The sequence below is a fragment of the Leptinotarsa decemlineata genome, unplaced genomic scaffold (genome assembly GCF_025532065.1).
Source record: "Leptinotarsa decemlineata unplaced genomic scaffold, Ldec_3_MD MMD2_P_RNA_scaffold_9, whole genome shotgun sequence".
Classification (NCBI taxonomy): Eukaryota; Metazoa; Arthropoda; class Insecta; order Coleoptera; family Chrysomelidae; genus Leptinotarsa; species Leptinotarsa decemlineata.
In genome coordinates this window covers 5,821,959-5,840,547 of record NW_027412536.1, presented here as the reverse complement: position 1 = coordinate 5,840,547, position 18,589 = coordinate 5,821,959, and the positions used below count along the sequence as shown (strand labels likewise).

The 18,589-nt window shown below is 33.8% G+C and overlaps 1 protein-coding gene and 3 long non-coding RNA genes across 6 annotated transcripts in view; 3 read left to right on the top strand and 1 right to left on the bottom strand.

Annotated features, from left to right (window-relative positions):
- Window positions 1–18,589, top strand: part of LOC141480592 (uncharacterized) — a 415,328-nt gene that overhangs the window by 199,937 nt on the left and 196,802 nt on the right. The gene's annotated exons all lie outside the window — the stretch shown is intronic.
- LOC111513123 (uncharacterized) lies at window positions 1,736–4,030 on the bottom strand. The gene is made up of 2 exons (XR_002723165.2): window positions 3,800–4,030; window positions 1,736–3,473 (listed from the first exon to the last, which is right to left on the bottom strand). It is a non-coding gene; the product is annotated as an uncharacterized lncRNA (long non-coding RNA).
- The window catches only part of LOC111517053 (transmembrane protein 185B), a 57,886-nt gene continuing 44,171 nt past the window's right edge, over window positions 4,875–18,589 (top strand). The window contains exons 1-4 of one of the 3 annotated variants that reach the window (XM_074170782.1): window positions 4,879–5,275; window positions 5,685–5,861; window positions 5,915–6,122; window positions 6,174–6,299. In XM_074170782.1, coding sequence (XP_074026883.1) covers window positions 5,238–5,275; window positions 5,685–5,861; window positions 5,915–6,122; window positions 6,174–6,299 — 549 coding nt within the window. In that variant the 5' untranslated portion in view covers window positions 4,879–5,237. Of the gene's footprint in view, window positions 5,276–5,572; window positions 5,862–5,914; window positions 6,123–6,173; window positions 6,300–18,589 lie in introns of those variants that run through there. The other 2 variants (XM_074170783.1, XM_074170781.1) reach the window with 2 other exon arrangements.
- LOC141480594 (uncharacterized) lies at window positions 6,306–9,837 on the top strand. The gene is made up of 2 exons (XR_012464447.1): window positions 6,306–7,046; window positions 7,109–9,837. It is a non-coding gene; the product is annotated as an uncharacterized lncRNA (long non-coding RNA).

Sequence of the window (18,589 nt, the reverse complement as noted above, 5' to 3'; positions counted from 1 at the left end):
TTTGAAGGTCAGAATGCCCAATGACTGACCAGTCTAAATTATATATGATCCAATAAGTGACCCACTTTTGCAGGAATAGGTGACTAATTCTTAACCCATTAGTGCATAAAGTTATAAATTTTTTAAAACACTACTTTTTTCAGTGGAAATCGTATGTTGGAAGGAAATCAAACAACTTTTGTAGAAAAATTTTTTCAATAATTTTTCTATTTGAAAAAATACAGTGTTCAATTTACCGAACGTCATGCTCACAGATCAATATAAGTAAATGGAAGCAACAAAAATAGTATCCATCTCCATGGAGCAAACACTCTTTCGGGTCAAGAGCATTTCATGCATATGAATTTTGCGTTTTTTCCACAGTCAGCACATCTTCTTTCCTTTTTGATATACTATGGCAGATTGTTGATTTTATCAAACCTGACATTGGCAAGTGGTGCTGGAGTGATTTGATGCTTGGCCGTGAGTCTTCAAGAGATTCAGAGCCATATCTCTCCTGAATTTCAGCAGAGCAGACGACAATTCGCGGGAGGGGTAAATTTTACGGAATAGCAGCCAGGCATTGACAACCGATACATCAAATAAGTACGAAAATATTGGCCACCACCATTTTCGCTGCTTCATTCTTGTTCTGTAATTTGCTACTAATCCATACAATTTATCCACTCCTTCCATGCTTTTATTATAATTATGGAATATTTTGGGTTAAGGCACGGATATATTTGATCTGCTTTCCCTGGAATAGCAAGTGGTACTCTTGATTTTACAAGACTCGAAATTCAAGGCCGCAGTAACAACTTTATTGTCCTTTCATTGAAAGACAACCACTTTCTTACTATTTGAAAAGGAATATTCATATTGTTTTTTCTTACACATGACTTTTTGTTGCTTTCTTAGTGGGCAATGGGGAAACCTTGCTATATACTTCTTCTGGTGGCTTTTTTCGTTGCACTCTTGTTCTATGTTGAAAATGTGTACTTCATTGGTCCAAACTACTTTTTTCTTCTTTGAAGTGGAAGGTGTGTTATCCTCCGTTGGACCAACTACTTCAACATTCAGAAATAACTGCCAAAGGTATATCATCATCTGAAGCATAATCTGCATCATTACAATCTCTAAGATTGGAGGGTATAGGTGGAACAAACTCACTTTCCACCTGCAGCATAGCTGGTCCCAGGTGAGAAATATATCCTTCATGGTCATCATATGATAGATTAATATCACTATCTTCGCCGTCTTGAGAATGTATATATCCCCAATCTCTGTGTCGCTATCTTCCTACATTTCAATCAGTTCGGCAAGCGATAATCTGTGACAAAACAGACGTACAATAAGTAACCATGGTGCATAATGTTCGATAAAAAAAACACGGAATTTAAAGACTGATTTCAAGAAAAATAAAGGTAGGCGGGAGTTATCTGAGATATTTGTTGATGCAATGTTAGTTCAAGTAAAGGGATTTACATTATTCTTCACATATTTGTCATAAATAATATGGATATTGTATAATAACTTATCCGCCGTAGCGAGTTGATGAAAATTCTGTATCCATCGCTATACAAACAAGCAAAACTAACCCGTTTACACTTTTCACCACTCATATGACTGAACCAACTGTTAATCCTATATGTGATAACAACTTTTTGGCGGGAAATAATTGAAAATATGCGCCGACATGTATAGGCATGTTAGATTAAACGAACAATATGCACTAATGGGTTAATAAAATACTATATTAAAATGAAAAGTTTTATTTCATTTTATAGTGTTCATTACATCATGGAATGTAGTATGTACTATACTTTTCCAGTTATGGAACTTTATAAATTCCTCTTTTTTTTTAAACCATTGGTTCTGGAATTATTTCAATAATTTCCTCTTCATAGTACCAAATTTCGTCTTTATTGACCGGCCACCTCCCGTTATTGATGCTACTTGACACCATAACTGATATCAAATATTTGGAAATATTTTTATCTATTACTCTTCCTGGATAAAAACTATCGTCATATTTGACAATAACATGATGTCCAATTTTGTATTCATTGTTATTATCTCCTTCATCTTCACTTACATGTCCCCAATCATCTCCTTCACCCTCACTTTCCAAATTTATTTCGAGAAAAGAATTAGATGATGTGTCTTCATCCAATACTTTCTTTTTTTACTCTTCTAATTTTTGGTTCAGGTAATTTTATATTTTTCTTTTCTTTTCTTTTACTCTTCCTTTCTTCTTTTTCTTTTAAATGTAATGTTTTTTAATATGGTAAGCCTGCCACTGTTCAGAAGAGGCTACATAGGGTATTTTTTCTTTGAATCTTTTTGGTTTTGAGCTTTTGCAGGCTCAGGTCAGAACAAACAATTTTTAAAAGGTAAAGGTACGTTAAAAGGAATTGAAGAGCTTGGCCTTTGCAAATCAATAATTGATGCTGTGTTGATCTGCCGAGCTTCATTATCAATAATTGGTACTGCATTGGTCTGCTGATCTTTATCATTAGTAATTGGTGCTGCATTTGTCTGCTGATCTTCATTATCAGTTATTGGTGCTTGTGTGTTGCTGAACCATCCCCATATTCATGCTGGATATTATTCACATCAGTTGCTTTCTGGACATTCTCCCTGTCTTCTATCATTGTTTCATTAAGATTTTTTACCTCATTGGATATTTTCCACCGAACTCTAAAGAGTAATTTATCTTGATTTCTGCCAATCCATGTTATTAAATCCAATATTTTGAAAGTGTTCAAGAGTATCTGCATGTATTTTACTCTCAAAATATTTCAAAAATTTTTTTCAATTGTTTGTCTTGGTCATAATCTTAGTTTTCATGTAAACTTATTGACCCTTGAAATATTTATTGTACTCAATTGCATTAGGAGCTAATGGAAATAAACCCGTGGAACTGAATCCATTTGCAATTGTTTCAACATTAACATATCTTTCTACTGCTGCTTTTAACACAATTCCAAAAATGTTATCTTTTGAATTTGGCACCATCATTCTCAATTTTCCAGCTTTTAATTTCCTCCTTCCAGCCAAACTTCAAGGGCCTGAATACGGCTACATTTAGCGGTTGTAACAAATGTCTTAAATGAAATGAATAAAAACACTTTTGTCTAAATACCACTGGTAGATTTATACGACTGGTTTCGGGTTTAACCCCATTATCAAGTATAAAACTCAGTTTTTCATAAGCATTTCAACTGAATCCATGAGTTGAGTTTTGGTAGCGGGAATCCCTCTATCACCAAAATAAAGTAGCCATTTCACCAAAGCATTTTCTTATTCTCGAGATGAATTGGTTGGTAGTCCTTACGACATACTTGAGGTAGATCACTTCTCATTTTATATGCAAGCGTTGTTTTTGGTACTTCAAATTGCTTGGCTGCTGTCCTAAACGGAACGCCATTGCTTACAGCTTGTAATACCTGATTCATGGAGTCTCTGGTATATTTCATTGTAGTTTGCGGCATCTGAAATAATAGAAAAATATTTAATTATGTTACTGTCCAATACCTGACCACCTGTTCTGTATCATTAAATGACCTTGGTCATTTATTGGAAAATAAGCATATAATACACCTAGTTTTCAACACTAGCTTTGCCAGTTTCAGGTAATTAGAAAAAAAAGTAGTAACTTTATATCAGGATGATCCAAAAGGTGACCCCCTTGGTACAGGACTGCTGTACCAATATCTGACCATAACAAGTAATATAAATATCAATCAACTTTGTTTATAACTATATAATAAACTAACTACGTCTATAAAGTATGATATGAGTACATAAAAAGACTTACTTTGACACATTATAACCAATAGCACATTCACAAATAAATCAACATTCTCGTCTAATTTCTTAAGAATTCTTAAGAATGACATCATATCTAGTCCAAATCACTCCAAACAAAAATTTTGACAAGTGACAGACTTCATTAGAAAAAGTTCCAAATATCAAGGTATGGCATTGTGAAAGGTTAGCTCAAGTGTTTGACCAATCAAACTCACCTCAGTAATAATAAGACAGAGTTGCCATGCCTGTACGGCGCCTATACCAATACATGTGTTTTGAAACGGGTATCGTACTATCCTTTTTTGTACAACTTACGGGCGTGGAGGGGTGGTGGGTAATGAGAGGTTACGTTACGTAGAGTTTGTTTACAAAAAGAACCCTAGATACCAATTTTGAATAAAATCACATAATAATATCAAACCTCAATCGTAATTATAAATATTCATGATTTCTAATCGAAAATTCTTTATATCGGACTTCACAAACCGTACCGATTGTTTATCAAATCTGAGAATATATCACAAATTTCTTCATCTGCTTTTATGAAGTAAAGTTCATTACTTTTGAAATTAACATTATCATTGTTATGAATTAGTTCATGTGAAATAATTTAATTTTAACCCAGTAAACCGGCAATTGCGCTGGGGAACACCCATGGCGACTGGTCGTGTCTGGTTATAAGTGGTTCATTGCGTGTGAAATAGGGACTCTTGAATATTTATTTGATGACTATAAGAATCAAGTATTAGATTACCATTTTTCTTAATGTTGTGGAATTGGCCGCAATGGTAGTGCGCCCAACTCACGATTGGAAGACCATGGGTTCGATTCCTGCCTCGACCAGATATTTTTCTCGAGAGAATTTATCTGGTTGAAGCTGAAATGATTCTGCAACCGTGTTAGGAATTACACGTTAAAAGGTAAGACCTCGTTAGTCCTTAGCTCGCACTAGTTTCTCAACTTCTGAGAGTTTTCGTTCGTATGGGAGCGACAGCTGATTAACGGAAAAACATATTTTAAACAGACAGATTCTGTGGTCTCATATCAGTTGAAAGTTGGATCGTGTGAAACAAGATGCTTCTGCTTCGGACCCATCCCTATGTAAAACTGATAGGACACTCTTGATTTCTTTATAAAATGGAGAGATTCAATGCACTTTGTCTTTCCATTCACAGAAGAGCTACCTAAACGCACACCAATGATTACATTTAGGAACAATTCTTGTTTCATCTGTCTACATATTTATGTACAAAGTTGGGTCAATCTCATTTCTCGCGCCTAGATATTTTGACAAAACAAAAGCGAATCCGTAAACACCAGGGTTTCCATGTAATTTTGTAGGAACTCATAAAAATTTATAATAAACAATAAGCAACAAACCAACCGGCAACAATGTTTAGTAAAATGGAGCTCCCTGTGCGATGTTGGTAAATAAATGAGAAATTATGAACTTACAATCCCTTTTTCAAGATTTCAACCCAAGGTAATATCAGTTCATCATAATACAGTTTATTCAAACAGAGAGGAGTCATTTGCTTTTGATAATACTATCCTTGATTACTCATAACCTAAAAAATATATATTGACGCTGGCGACCACTTTTGTAAACATCAAAACTTAAACCAAATAAGATTCGTTTTATCATCTATACACCTTGAAAATTGATGACTGCTAGAAGGTGTATTTCCTGTTTTAAAAATAAACGGGGAAAATATTGCAGCAAAATCTTTATATGAAAAATTGTTGAAATCATAAAGTAGTCTGAAAATGACAAGTTTGTACATTTTTTTTTTGAAAACAATCTTAGACATGAGTCAAACAAAAAATATAGCAGCTGACTCCCTATTCATAACCGGTCCTTCCCCAATACCTAATTGTAATTTTTTTTTAAGCAAATTTGTTGTCCACACCTGTTTGTTAGCATTTACAATACTCTTTGCTTTAAAACTAGATAACTATATAACATGGTCGTTTTGGACAGTTTTCACACCCATTTGGGCTTGGAAAATATTAGTTATAGCAGGCGCTACTATAGGTAGCTATGTCTGGTGGAGATATCCACATTTTAGGTAAGAATTTGTTCATCACCAAAAGTATTTTTACACTTTCCTCACAATTTCAGGTTGGAAGGAGAGGCCTATGTGCATTACAAATCAATGTTGATATCACTTGCTTTACATCTCATACTTCTGATGTTTGAATTACTAGTTTGTGACAAGTTAGAGTCAGCTAGACATCTGTGGATTTTAGTCTTCATACCTCTAATTTTCATATCCATTGTGAGCATAGCTGTTTGCATATGGGCCGTAAAACATGATCAGTCTTTTGAGGTAAGTGAGTACTGAAGTTGAAACGTTTTAGTGTCCTTTTTACATTTTCAGCTGGAACTATTTTGTGCAGTTAATGTTTTGCAATTCATATTCCTTGCCTTGAGGTTAGACAGTTTCATTGGATGGTCATGGGAAGTAGTTTTTGTTCCTTTGTGGATTGTTATGTGCCTCTCATTGGTAATGTTTTTTTACTTCAAATTGTATTAACATACTAAGTAACCTAGCTAGTAAATATAGGGTTTTCCAACAGGGACTTCCGAACTTTGACAATTGATAACAGTCATCTTGTTGAAGCTACATGTCAACACATGTAATTCAACAATTAATTGTCATGTATTCAGTCTGTTTTGCCAAATCACCACGAAAGGATATATCATTCAACAATACGTGCAATTAATAAAATTGTTTTATCAAAATGAGTGTTGTGTACAGGCAACGTACTGCATGCTTCGCCCATTTTACAGCCGCCATAATCGTTCTACTGAGTGGACTATTTGCTATGTGGTAGATACATTTGAGTCCACAGACTCCACACACAAAGACGTGTGTTCGCTGAATGGGCTCCGGAGCAGTTGACAAATGACCCCGATTTACATTGAAAAATCATCTTCAGTGATGACGCCCATTTCTGGATGGATGGGTATGTGAACAAATGAAATTTTCTAATTTGGGACGATACCAATCCACATGAGATCCAAGAGCGTCCAATGCATCTCGAAAAAGTAATTGTTTAGTGTTTATTTTAGACTAGCGGCTTCATCAGTAGTTTTTTGTGCGGTACACAGGTGTTCACTGGTCTCACTTATATTCTCTTATTCTAAGGACCTTGCGAATAAAGTGAATTGAATTTAATATCATTGGAATCCGGTAGAAGAGCTACATCGGATGATATAGTAGCTATCAAGAAATCCATATTAATTTTGGGTAAAATTTCTTAATCTAATCTAATCTAAATGGAGTGCTCTAAGTGTTCAATCCTTATACAGGATGAAGATAAATATATACAGTGTGATAGCTGCCGCATCTCGTTCCACCTTAGTGAAAAATGCTCACAATTGTGCCCAAGCGAGATAAAGGCTATAGTAGTGCAGAGGAGGGTGATATTCTTTTTTGCAATGAATGTAAATCGTTTTTCAAAAAAGTACCCCATCTTCTAACCAAATTATCGGTATTGGAAAATGAAATAAGTCGTCTGAAACAAGAAGTCCAAGATATGAAGAAGAAACACTTTGATGAACTTAGTCTGCTGAGACGGGAATTGAATGATGTGAAAACCATAAGTAGTGCTGGCATGGAAAATATACTTACTGGGGTCCATGAACCCGCAATACGTTCGAATAATCTGATGCTGTTCAATATTGAAGAATAGAAGGCTGAAGGTATAGAAGCCAAAAAAATTGCTATTCAAGTACTTAAATCTATTGGGGTTGACAGCAACGATCTGACTAAAGTGATCCGCATAGGTCGACAAGGTAATAAACCCAGGCCTATCAAGATGATGTTATCAAACTCAAATGCAGTTGGTCATGCTCTGAAACTCAAAAATAGATTGCTTAATACAAAATTCAGAATCGCTTCAGACAGAACCAAAATACAGCAAGAACAAATGAAAAAAGTACAGGATGAGTTAAAGCAACGCCGGGATCAAGGTGAGCAAAATCTCACTATTAAATATAGGAAAGGCATTCCGATAATTGAAGAATTAAAAAACTAAGATATAACTCTTACCACACGTTGGAAATATATTATCAAAATGTTGATGGTTTAAGAACTAGACTCAATGAATTTGAATACTTTGTCCTGTGCTGTAATTATGATGTTATTATTTTAACTGAAACATAGTTAACTAGCTCCTGCTATGATTCAGAAATTAGTTCAAACGACTATAATATTTTTAGAACTGATCGAAATGAGAACACAAGTAACAAGTCTCGAGGTGGGGGTGTGATGATGTGCTTCAAAAAAGAACCAAACGTAAAAGTACTGGATGTAATCAGTACAAATGTTGAACATTTATTCATTCTTCTAAAGAACAAAAGCGCAAATGTGATTTTTGGAGCTAACCTACATACCTCCTGGTTCAAACTCCGATATCTATATAGATCATTGTATTACTGTTGAACAAATATCTGAGAAAGTCAGTGCATCTCAATGTTATCTCTTTGGTGATAATAACTTACCATTGGCTACGTGGGAATCTTCGGAAGAACATGGACTTAGCGATCATTTTTCTTTTCATAATTTTAAACAACTTAATTTTATTCCTAATAGTCATAATGTTTATCTAGATCTAATTTTTTCACAAAATATTTTTGTTCATGTTCAAGAGGCCACTGACCTACTATTATCTAACAATTTTCATCATAAAGCCATTACTGCCAAATTAGAACTATCAGTTAATTTTGAACCCCTTCTATTTGAGGAGTTTTACTATGATTTTAAGAATGCAGACTATGTAGGCTTAAATAATTATTTTGCACCAATAAACTGGGAACTTTTATTCAATAACTTAGATATTCATGCTATAGTTGAGATATTTTACCAAATTATTAGGAACTCTTTTGCAAAATTCATTCCTAGGAAGAAAAGTAAACCAACCAAAATATTGTTGATCTTTTTGCCGAAAATTTTTCAAGGGTCTATACTAAAAAAGAATTGGATTTAGATCATGTCATGAACGAAGCAGTTGCAGCAGTGGTTGACATTCCGTTTATAACATTTAGTAATGTTGAAGTATTCGAAGGGTTGAACTCATTAAAAGAAAATTTGAGTTGTGGACCGGACGGGATCCCTGCCTATTTCCTTAAAAGATATGCCTACTCGCTAACTAAGCCATTGTGCATAATATTCAACTTATCATTGAAGCTTGGAATATTTCCCTGCCAATGGAAGAATAGTTATGTCACCCCCATTTTCAAAAGTGGCAAAAAGGAAGACATAAAAAACTACCGTCCAATCAGCAAACTTTCAGCTATTTCAAAACTTTTCGAATCTTTACTTGTGCACTATCTTTCTTGGCATTGCAAAAATATGCTAAATGAACATCAACATGGATTTGCTGCAGGTAGATCAACAACATCGAATTTATTGGTATATCAACAAGACATCACCATGGCCCTAGAAAAGAAAAAGGCCTTCAAATTGATGCAATTTACCACAGTTTGTTGATTAGTAAACTTCAAGTAACAGGTTTTCCAACTAAAAGTTTTTATAAAGCAAAGTTTTTATTCCCACCCCAAAAAAAGGAAGCTAACCTTGATAAAGATAAACATTGGTTCTGATGCCTCGTCATTTTATGGATTGAAGAACGGGACCCGCACCAAACTATTTTCAAAATGATGTGCTTAAAATGCAAAGTTGTAGAAACAAAAGAAGATATTCTAGCAACTTGTGATAAGTGTGGTTGTAAACTATGTCAAACTTGTGCAAAGCTTTCAAGTACAGAATATAGAGCTGCAATACTAAAATCTGCAAGAGTCCTAATATTTTTATGTCCGAACTGTCGTTCAGCAATCCCTACCTGATACAGATAAAATAAAAGAACTACAAAACGAAATCAAATCACTTAATAAAAAAATCAGTGGGATTTCAACAGAACTTAATAAAATTGCTTATGGATGACTAACCCAGTATGTATTCAGAATCTGACTGGGGAAAGCTTACAATATCTGAGAGATGAAATGCAAGATTTGAAAAATGAAATGAAAAAAGAAACTGAACAAACAAAACTTCTAATTGTAGATCTCAAATACCCGAACATAGATTTAATAAGATTATTAACATCTGGCAACATTTCCAGTAAGTCAGTCCCATCAAACAAATATAACGAAACCAATACACAAAATACACATAAAAATTTGAATTTTACAAGTACAAAGGAAACACAGTCAACAATGAAAACCATCACAACAAAAACAAAACCTAATAGTGACTCACAAGTTCCAAATGAAGGAGGAATATCTCAAGCTGTTTCCACAACTGACGACAAAAAATACAATGCCTCTGACAACTTTGTAGAAGCAAAGAGAAGGCATAGAAGGAGAAAACGTATTGGCACTAATTCCGTTAGTGAAGCAGAGGAACACGGCTTTGAAGGAAGATATAGTACCTACCTTATCCTCAAATAAAAACAAAAATATGGCTCTTCATATCACGTATAAAGGATTCTGTAACAGAAGATACTGTCAAAAAATACATATCTAAAAAAACAAGAACACATGCTGGGGAAACTTCTGCAAAGAAACTTGAAACATATTATAAAACTAAGGACAACAACTGCTTTCTAGTTGGGATAAATACATCTCTGAAAGAAACAGTATACCAGGAGAATTTTTGGCGCCTTCTGTCGCCTTCTCTAGGTTCAACTTTCAAAAAGGACAACATTTCCTGAATAATCCTCGTCAAAATCATAATGAGGAGATAGATGACAACTCATACAATACACGTAGATCAAATTTTTTAGATTCACCAATGAATCACTGACCCAAACCACTGAAACCAAACCGTCAAAAGATTATTCGGATCACAATCACAACTCATCTACACCTTATGGTCGTTCGGAACTCGGACACAAGGAAGAAGCTATAATAATAATAATAATAATAATATTTATTTATCCTTTGAGACGTTAACAACGTATAGGACATGTTAGTACAACACGTTAAAATAGAAAATAAACATACATTAAGATAAAATATCTCAGTAGTTTTAAAGTATAAAATGTATAAAATATAAAGGAAAAAAAACAAGATTAGTCAAAATTCGATGTATAATAAAATAATAAAATCTGGATGAAAGTCTGGACCGCAATCAGCTAAATTCGTCTAAAAGGAATTCACTGACACTGTAATAAGCCTTAGACAGGAGCAAATTTTTAACTTCTCTTTTAAATGACATCAAACTCATGGTTTTAAAGTGATCAGGTAGGTGATTGAATAATTTTATTCCCATATATTTGGGTGACTGTTCAAATTTAGAGGATCTGTGTCTAGGAATACTTAACAATTTTCCATTTCTGGTTGAGTAACTGTGGTAAGAAGAATTTGTGTTATATTTTGTTAAATTATCGTGGATGTATAATAAGCATTTAAATATGTAAATACAAGGGAATGGCAGGATTTGATATGATATGAAGTGCTGTTTGCACGATTCTCCCCATGGGATATCAAATAATTTTCTGATAATTTTTTTTGGGAAATAAAAACCCTATCTTTGTTGGTGGCATATCCCCAAAGAACCACATTGTAGCTTAAATGGCTGTAGACTAAGCTATAATATACGTCCAGCAAGGCATGCAAGGGCATAAAATGTTTTATTCTGGAGAGAGCATAGTACGCTTGGTTAACTTTTTTACAAGTGACTGTAATGTGTTCAGACCATCTTAAGCAATCATCCACATAGACACCTAAAATTTTGTGAAATTCGTTGATACCAATTCCACCCCTCTAATATCAAAGACAGTAGGCTGTTTATCAAGACCGATGGAAGAACTAAAATGGATACATTTTGTTTTATTCAAGTTAACAATCAGATTGTTTAACTTGCACCAATCTAAGAAGTGTGTTATAAACCTTTCCGTTGATGACTTTAATTCCTCTAGGCTGTGTGCTGACACCACTAACGAGGTATCGTCAGCAAAGAGAGTGAGACTATTGTTGTTGATGTTGAAGTATTTGGGTAGATCATTGACGAATAATAGAAAGATAAGCGGTCCCAGGACAGAGCCTTGAGGAACTCCTGAACTGATTGGTTGAGGATCAGATAGTGTATCTTTTATTTTGACCAACATTGTACGGTCTGAAAGAAAATGTTTGAGCCATTGCAAAAATACACCCCTAAATCCTAGATTAAAAAGTTTGGTTTCAATAAAGTCATAAGATAGACAGTCAAATGCACGTGAGAGGTCAAAAAATATTCCTGCCACGTGCATACCATTGTCTAGGGAGTTATAGATGATTTCAGCAAAACTACAGGCAGCTGACTGTGTGGACTTACCTTTATGAAAACCGTGCTGGCAGTCAGTAAGAATCTTAAAATTCAACAAAAAGTTAGCCATTCTCTCGTTAACTAGTTTCTCTATCGCTGTTCTTCATTTAAACATACAGTGCATTAGAAACAAAATACTGGACATTGAGAGATTTTCAATGCAAAAAAGTCATTAAAAATCATATGTGTTACGGAATATTGGTTAAGTATAAGTGAAAATTCTTGTTATAATAGTGAGGGATTTGAGATGGTGAGTTGTTACTGTCGTACTATTCATAAAAATGGTGGCGCAAGTATATATATAAGGGAAGAGCTAGATTGTCATGAAATAACTCAAATTACAAGTCTTTCTGTCGAGAAAATTTGTGAATTGGCAGCATGCTACGTAAGAAAATTAAATTTATTTGTAATTACAGTTTACAGATCACCTGCGACACACAATATTGAACAATTTTTAAATATATTATCAAAAGCACTTGAATATGTCGAAGTCCATAATAAAAATAATACAAAAACAAAAATCCTTTGCGCTGGAGACTTCAATGTAAATTTCTTAGACAATGGTGATATTAGGAAAGACAAAATTAAACAATTATTCCTAACTTTAGGTATGAATCAGGTTGTTTTTGAGAATACCAGAGTACAAAACAATAAGGGTAGGTGCCTGGACAATTATTTTGTCAACTTCGAATATTTTACGATATCCACTCTAGAACTAGGTTTGTCTGATCATAATGGCCAATTATTAAATTTCTCGAAAGATTTTCAACTCACTGTACATTCTACTAGCAATAAAAGTTACACTAATGATAAAATTGACACATTTCTAAATTATTTAAGTTAGGAAAATTGGGTGGAAGTATACGATTCTACATCGGCCCAAGACAAATACATTCATTTCCATAATACATTTTTATATTATCACAATATGTCTTTTTCAGTACCCCCTAGTAATAAGAAATATAAAACACAGAATTGGATCACCAATGAAGTAATAACAGCTAAAAATAATCTTCTTTTTCTTCATACATTTTCTAAACAACATCCAACTATAGAAAATAAAAAAAATTATACAGATTTCAAAAAAGCATACAATCAAATCTTAATATCTGCCAAAAAAGCTTACAATGAGAAATTATTACAAGAATCAGAAGATTATAATAAAATTGTATGGCAAATTATAAATAGTGAAACAGGAAGGAAAAAAAAGATAGTTCAGCCTACTGACTTGTCAGTAGATGCCCTAAATGATCATTTTATAAGTAACGCGACAAGAGCTGTTCAAGAGTTGAACAAAACTTATATTAGTGCCGAATCTTTATTGGATAATTTGAAAAGGAATTTCATCAATTCTATGTTTTTCATACCAACTACACCTGATGATATCAGAGTAATCATTATGGGACTCAAGAATTAAAAAAACTGAAGACATATATGGAATATCTACATTTATTTAAAAAAAAATATGTGAATTTTATAATGGATCCATTATGCAATATAATAAACAGTTGTCTAGAACAAGGCAATTTTCCTTCGGAATTGAAAATTGGAAAGGCTTATAAAAAAGGTCATCCATCTATAATAAATAATTTTAGACAAATATCCATACTGCCAGTATTTTCTAAAATCTTGGAGAAAAAAATGTATGACTTAACATCCTATCTAGATACTCACAATATACTTGTAGCAGAACAATATGGCTTTAGGAAAGGAGTCTCGACTGTCAATGCCATAATGTCCCTTACCAAATTTATTGAAGAAAGTTTTGACAAAAACAAACAATGTCTGGGTATCTTCACGGATCTTACATGTGCCTTCGATTCAATCAATCATTCAACTTTATTAAACAAAATGAGCTACTATGGCATTTGTGGAACCTGTCAACAAATGTTCACTTCGTATTTGACCAACCGAATACAGCGAGTGGAGTGCAATAATAAGAAAAGTCAATTCCTACAAATTGAAAGGGGAGTACCTCAAGGTTCAATCTTGGGACCTCTGCTGTTCCTCATTTATATTAATGACCTACCCCATAATGTGGCTGCACATAACAGATTATCTGTACTCTTTGCAGATGATGCTACATTCACAATCAGTATAGAAAGGGATGAAGATCTCAAAATAGCGCAAGATGGTGTCAGACAACAAGCACATACATGATTCGCCAGCAATGAATTCATACTGAATGATGACCTACCCCATAATGTGGCTGCACATAATAGATTATCTGTACTCTTTGCAGATGATGCTACATTCACAATCAGTATAGAAAGGGATGAAGATCTCAAAATGGCCCAAGATGGTGTCAGACAACAAGCACATACATGGTTCGCCAGCAATGAATTCATACTGAATGATAGTAAAACTGTAAGCCTAAAATTTGATTGTAGGCCAAATAATTCTGCTAATCAGGCAGAAATGTATGGAAATGTGAAATTTCTAGGTGACAGTCACCTCCAGTGGTCACAATATGTGAACTTTTTGTGTACTAAACTCTCCAAGGCTGTTTTTGCTATTAAAGAAGTTCGAGACCTTGTAAATCAAAGAGCAGCGCTAACTTCTTATTACTGCCTATTCCACTCACACCTTCAGTATGCTACTTTATCTTGGAGTAATGCCGCTCAAAAATACATAGTTAAACTACTAATTTTACAAAAGTCTGCCATAAGATGTATTATAAAGTCAAATTGGGAGGCTAGTTGTAGGCCTTTATTTCCGGCTTATTATGCCTTAATTATATACCACAAACTAATATGTATTAAAAATAATATTGAATGCTATGAAACTCGTGAAGAGATACATGAATATGATACAAGGTTCAAAACCAGAATAGTTGAACCAAAAACAAGGCTTCAAAAAACCACCAAAATTGATACGGGACTCTATTACAACTTACCATTTCAATTTCGAGATTTACCTCCGAAAAAATTCAAATTCAAATTGAAATGTATCCTATCTAGTAACTGTATTTACAACTTCCAAGAATTTACTCAGTTGATCGCTGAAAATCGGCATTTGTTCATGGATAATCACAGTGATTGAATATAACTTCCCATTTTATTGTTACGGTATATATCCATATATTATCTATATTTCATTCATTTGACATTCTATACATTAACATTATATATTTTTTTACATTTTATACATCATACTTCATATATTTTATACATTTACGTTTCATATATAATTCATACATTTTACATTTTATATATTCATATTTAGTCCCTTAAAATGTATTTTATCTTGTATGTAGATCATATATGTTTTTTTTATTCTTCAATATTCCATATCACAATCATTGTCAACCTCGATTATATTCCCAGGACTACAAATTATTCTATCATCTATCTTTAGTTATTTGGGTTAAGGTTTAACGTGTCTATAAAATATAAAATTTTCTTGAGGCAAATAAAGATTAAATGAAATGAAAAATGAAAATAGGAAATGGATATTGCAATAGAGGTTTAGATTTTAATCGACAAACATTAAATAAATTAAAAACCAACTTAAAAAGATTAGTAGTATAGGTGTCCGTCTATTACTGTATAACTGCTAAATTGTTCATTTTTAGTATAAATTTAGTTTAAGTATATATCTGTATTTTCATATGTAAAAAAAAGGTGAAATCCGTTTATAAATAAATAAATAAATAAAATCTTTCTTTGAGAACAATGTTGGTCAAGCCATCACTGTTAACAGCAAACACTATAGGTCGATGATTACCAACTTTTTTTGGCACGAATTGTATGATCCGGACACCAACGATATGTGGTTTCAACAGGATGGCGCTACGTATTACACAGCTCATGCCACATTAGATTTTCTTTACGAGCAATTTGAGGGCAAGGTTATCTCACGTGGAGGTGATGTGAACTGGCCACCGATATCTTGCGATTTGACCCTGTTAGACCTTTTCTTGCAAGGTTTTCTTAAGTCGCAGGTGTATGGAAGGAATAAGCCACAAACAACAGTGGTCCTCAAAGCCAACATAACCCATGCCATCGGTCAAACTCAGTCTGATTTATGCTTCAATGTCATGGAAAATTTGACATTTCGGGTGCGCTCCACCCAGAAAAGTGGTGGTGGACATTTTAATGATATATATTCCACACATAATGGCATTAATAAGTCTTTCAAAAATGTTTTCCAACATTTTGTGAAAATTTAAAATTGGACGTTAGTAATTAAAGTGTGACATTAGATTTTGTTCCTAGTTTTTAGTATAATTCAGTGATTTGAATAATACAGTTGAGATTTATATTAGATTATACGGATTCAATCCTACATTCTGTGTTGATGTGTAGGTGAAAAAACATTACAGATTTTAGATGCAAATTACCTAAAACATGATAAGTGCATGTGAAATAAAAAATTCTGTTTTGTTTATTTCTAGAACATCCTGATAATATTCTGTAAGAAATATGAAGAAAGTTCTTTTACTTAATCCGTGGTTTGTCTTTTGGATTTCTAATAGTGCTGGAAACGGCTTTGGGAAGGAAAGGAGGAATTAGGAAAACACCACCCTGTAAATTAATGAATAACGGATCGAAAGCACGCCATACCGACTTTCACCGAAAAACTATACCTAATTACCGTTACTAGTTTAAACAATATGAACCGGACCGACCGACTCCCGATAATTTTCCACCGGTCTAGAGTAGGTGCCTTTATCAGTCCTTACTGTTACTTTACGAATAATTCCATCCTTTCCTAGATGAACATCGGTAATAATAGCGAATGGCCAGTGAAGCGGTTGCGAATTATCATTTTTCAAAACAACGGTTGTCTCGACCTTTATATTGGGACATTTTGTATTCCATTTCTTGTTAGAAATGGTTGATTTTTAGTCAGCTCTGTATTGAACTGTTTCATTTAATTTTGAGTGTGCTCTGTAGACGTGTTTTGGATGTTGATATTTGTTTTGAAGTAGTTGTCAATTTTGATAAATAAAAAGTCATTATGCAACTTAATTTTTCTCTTTCGATTACGAACGTATTCAACTATATACAAATAGTTGAACTATTGCAACAAAAAGTTCAATAGGTTATGGGCCCAGGACTGTAATTGAAAGAGTATATCGACGACGAGAGTTGTGAATTTCGACGAAGCAATTTGGACGCAGAGGTGAATTGACATTTAGCATGGACGACTTAAAAATGGAAAAACTGAATTCCGAGAATTATCGCTATTGGTCGATGAGAGCGCAAGGAATCCTGGAAGTTAAAAATCTGTGGCAAGCTGTTGATCCTGGTTTTGACGAAAATGAAATAAGATTTGAAGAAAACAGAAAGGAAGATCATAGTGCAAAATCTGTTCTTTATCTTTTGGTGAATAATGACAGTCTTGATGACATAATGCATTGTAAAACAGCTAAAAACATATGGGAAATTTTGAAGAAATACCACCAAAAGCTCAGACTAGACGATCAATCAGTACCTGAATAGACGAAACGGGTTATGTCATAAAGTTAAAAATGCAGGATTTTAATTTAGCGAGAAAGTTCAAGCAGGATTCACGGTATTAGGTTTACCTGATCAATATGAACACTTAGCAAGGAATTTGAGAGCCGATGAAGATGACCTGAATATGTGCAATTTGAAGTCAAAGCTGCTAGAAGAAGAAAGACGAATAGAAATTAAGCTGAATGGACAAAAAGAAAAAGATGAAGTTAAATTATTTGCAAGGCAAAAGACACAGATGAATTTTAAATGTGGAAATTTCAAACCTAGACGTGGAAAGCTATTCAACAGAGTAGGCTCGAGCCGGAATAGAGGAGATACTACTGATACCACAAAACCCAGTTATTCGCACGAACATTTGAGGTGCTATAGATGTCTGGAGATAGGTCACATTGGAAAAATTGTCCTTTGTCTGCAGCAAAAGACACATATGAATTTTAAATGTGGAAATTTCAAACCTAGACGTGGAAAGCTATTCAACAGAGTAGGCTCGAGCCGGAATAGAGGAGATACTACTGATACCACAAAATCCAGTTATTCGCACGAACATTTGAGGTGCTATAGATGTCTGGAGATAGGTCACATTGGAAAAATTGTCCTTTGTCTGCAGCAAAAGGAACGAAACTATACATATCTTCCAATGAGTTGGAAAAGTCAGACGCTTCAACTTCAAAATTTGCATTCAGTGCTATACGAAGGAAAGAAAAAGAAAATGAACATCATTTTTCTTACTTGGTGAATAATGAAACTTGGATACTAGACAGTGGATCTACCGATCATATGACGTCAAATTTTGAGAAATTCATAAATTTTACAAAACGAAACACAGTTGTAAAAATAGCTAGTGAAAGACGATCCTATCAACAGGTTTTGGAGATATTGAACTGAAATTGGACGAAGAAAATGGAGGATCCGTTATAGTACTTAAAAATTTTCTATATTTTCCAGAATTGAGAACTAATTTATTGTCGACGAGTGTAGCAACTGAAAAAGACCTGAAAATAATATTTGAGGGAAATC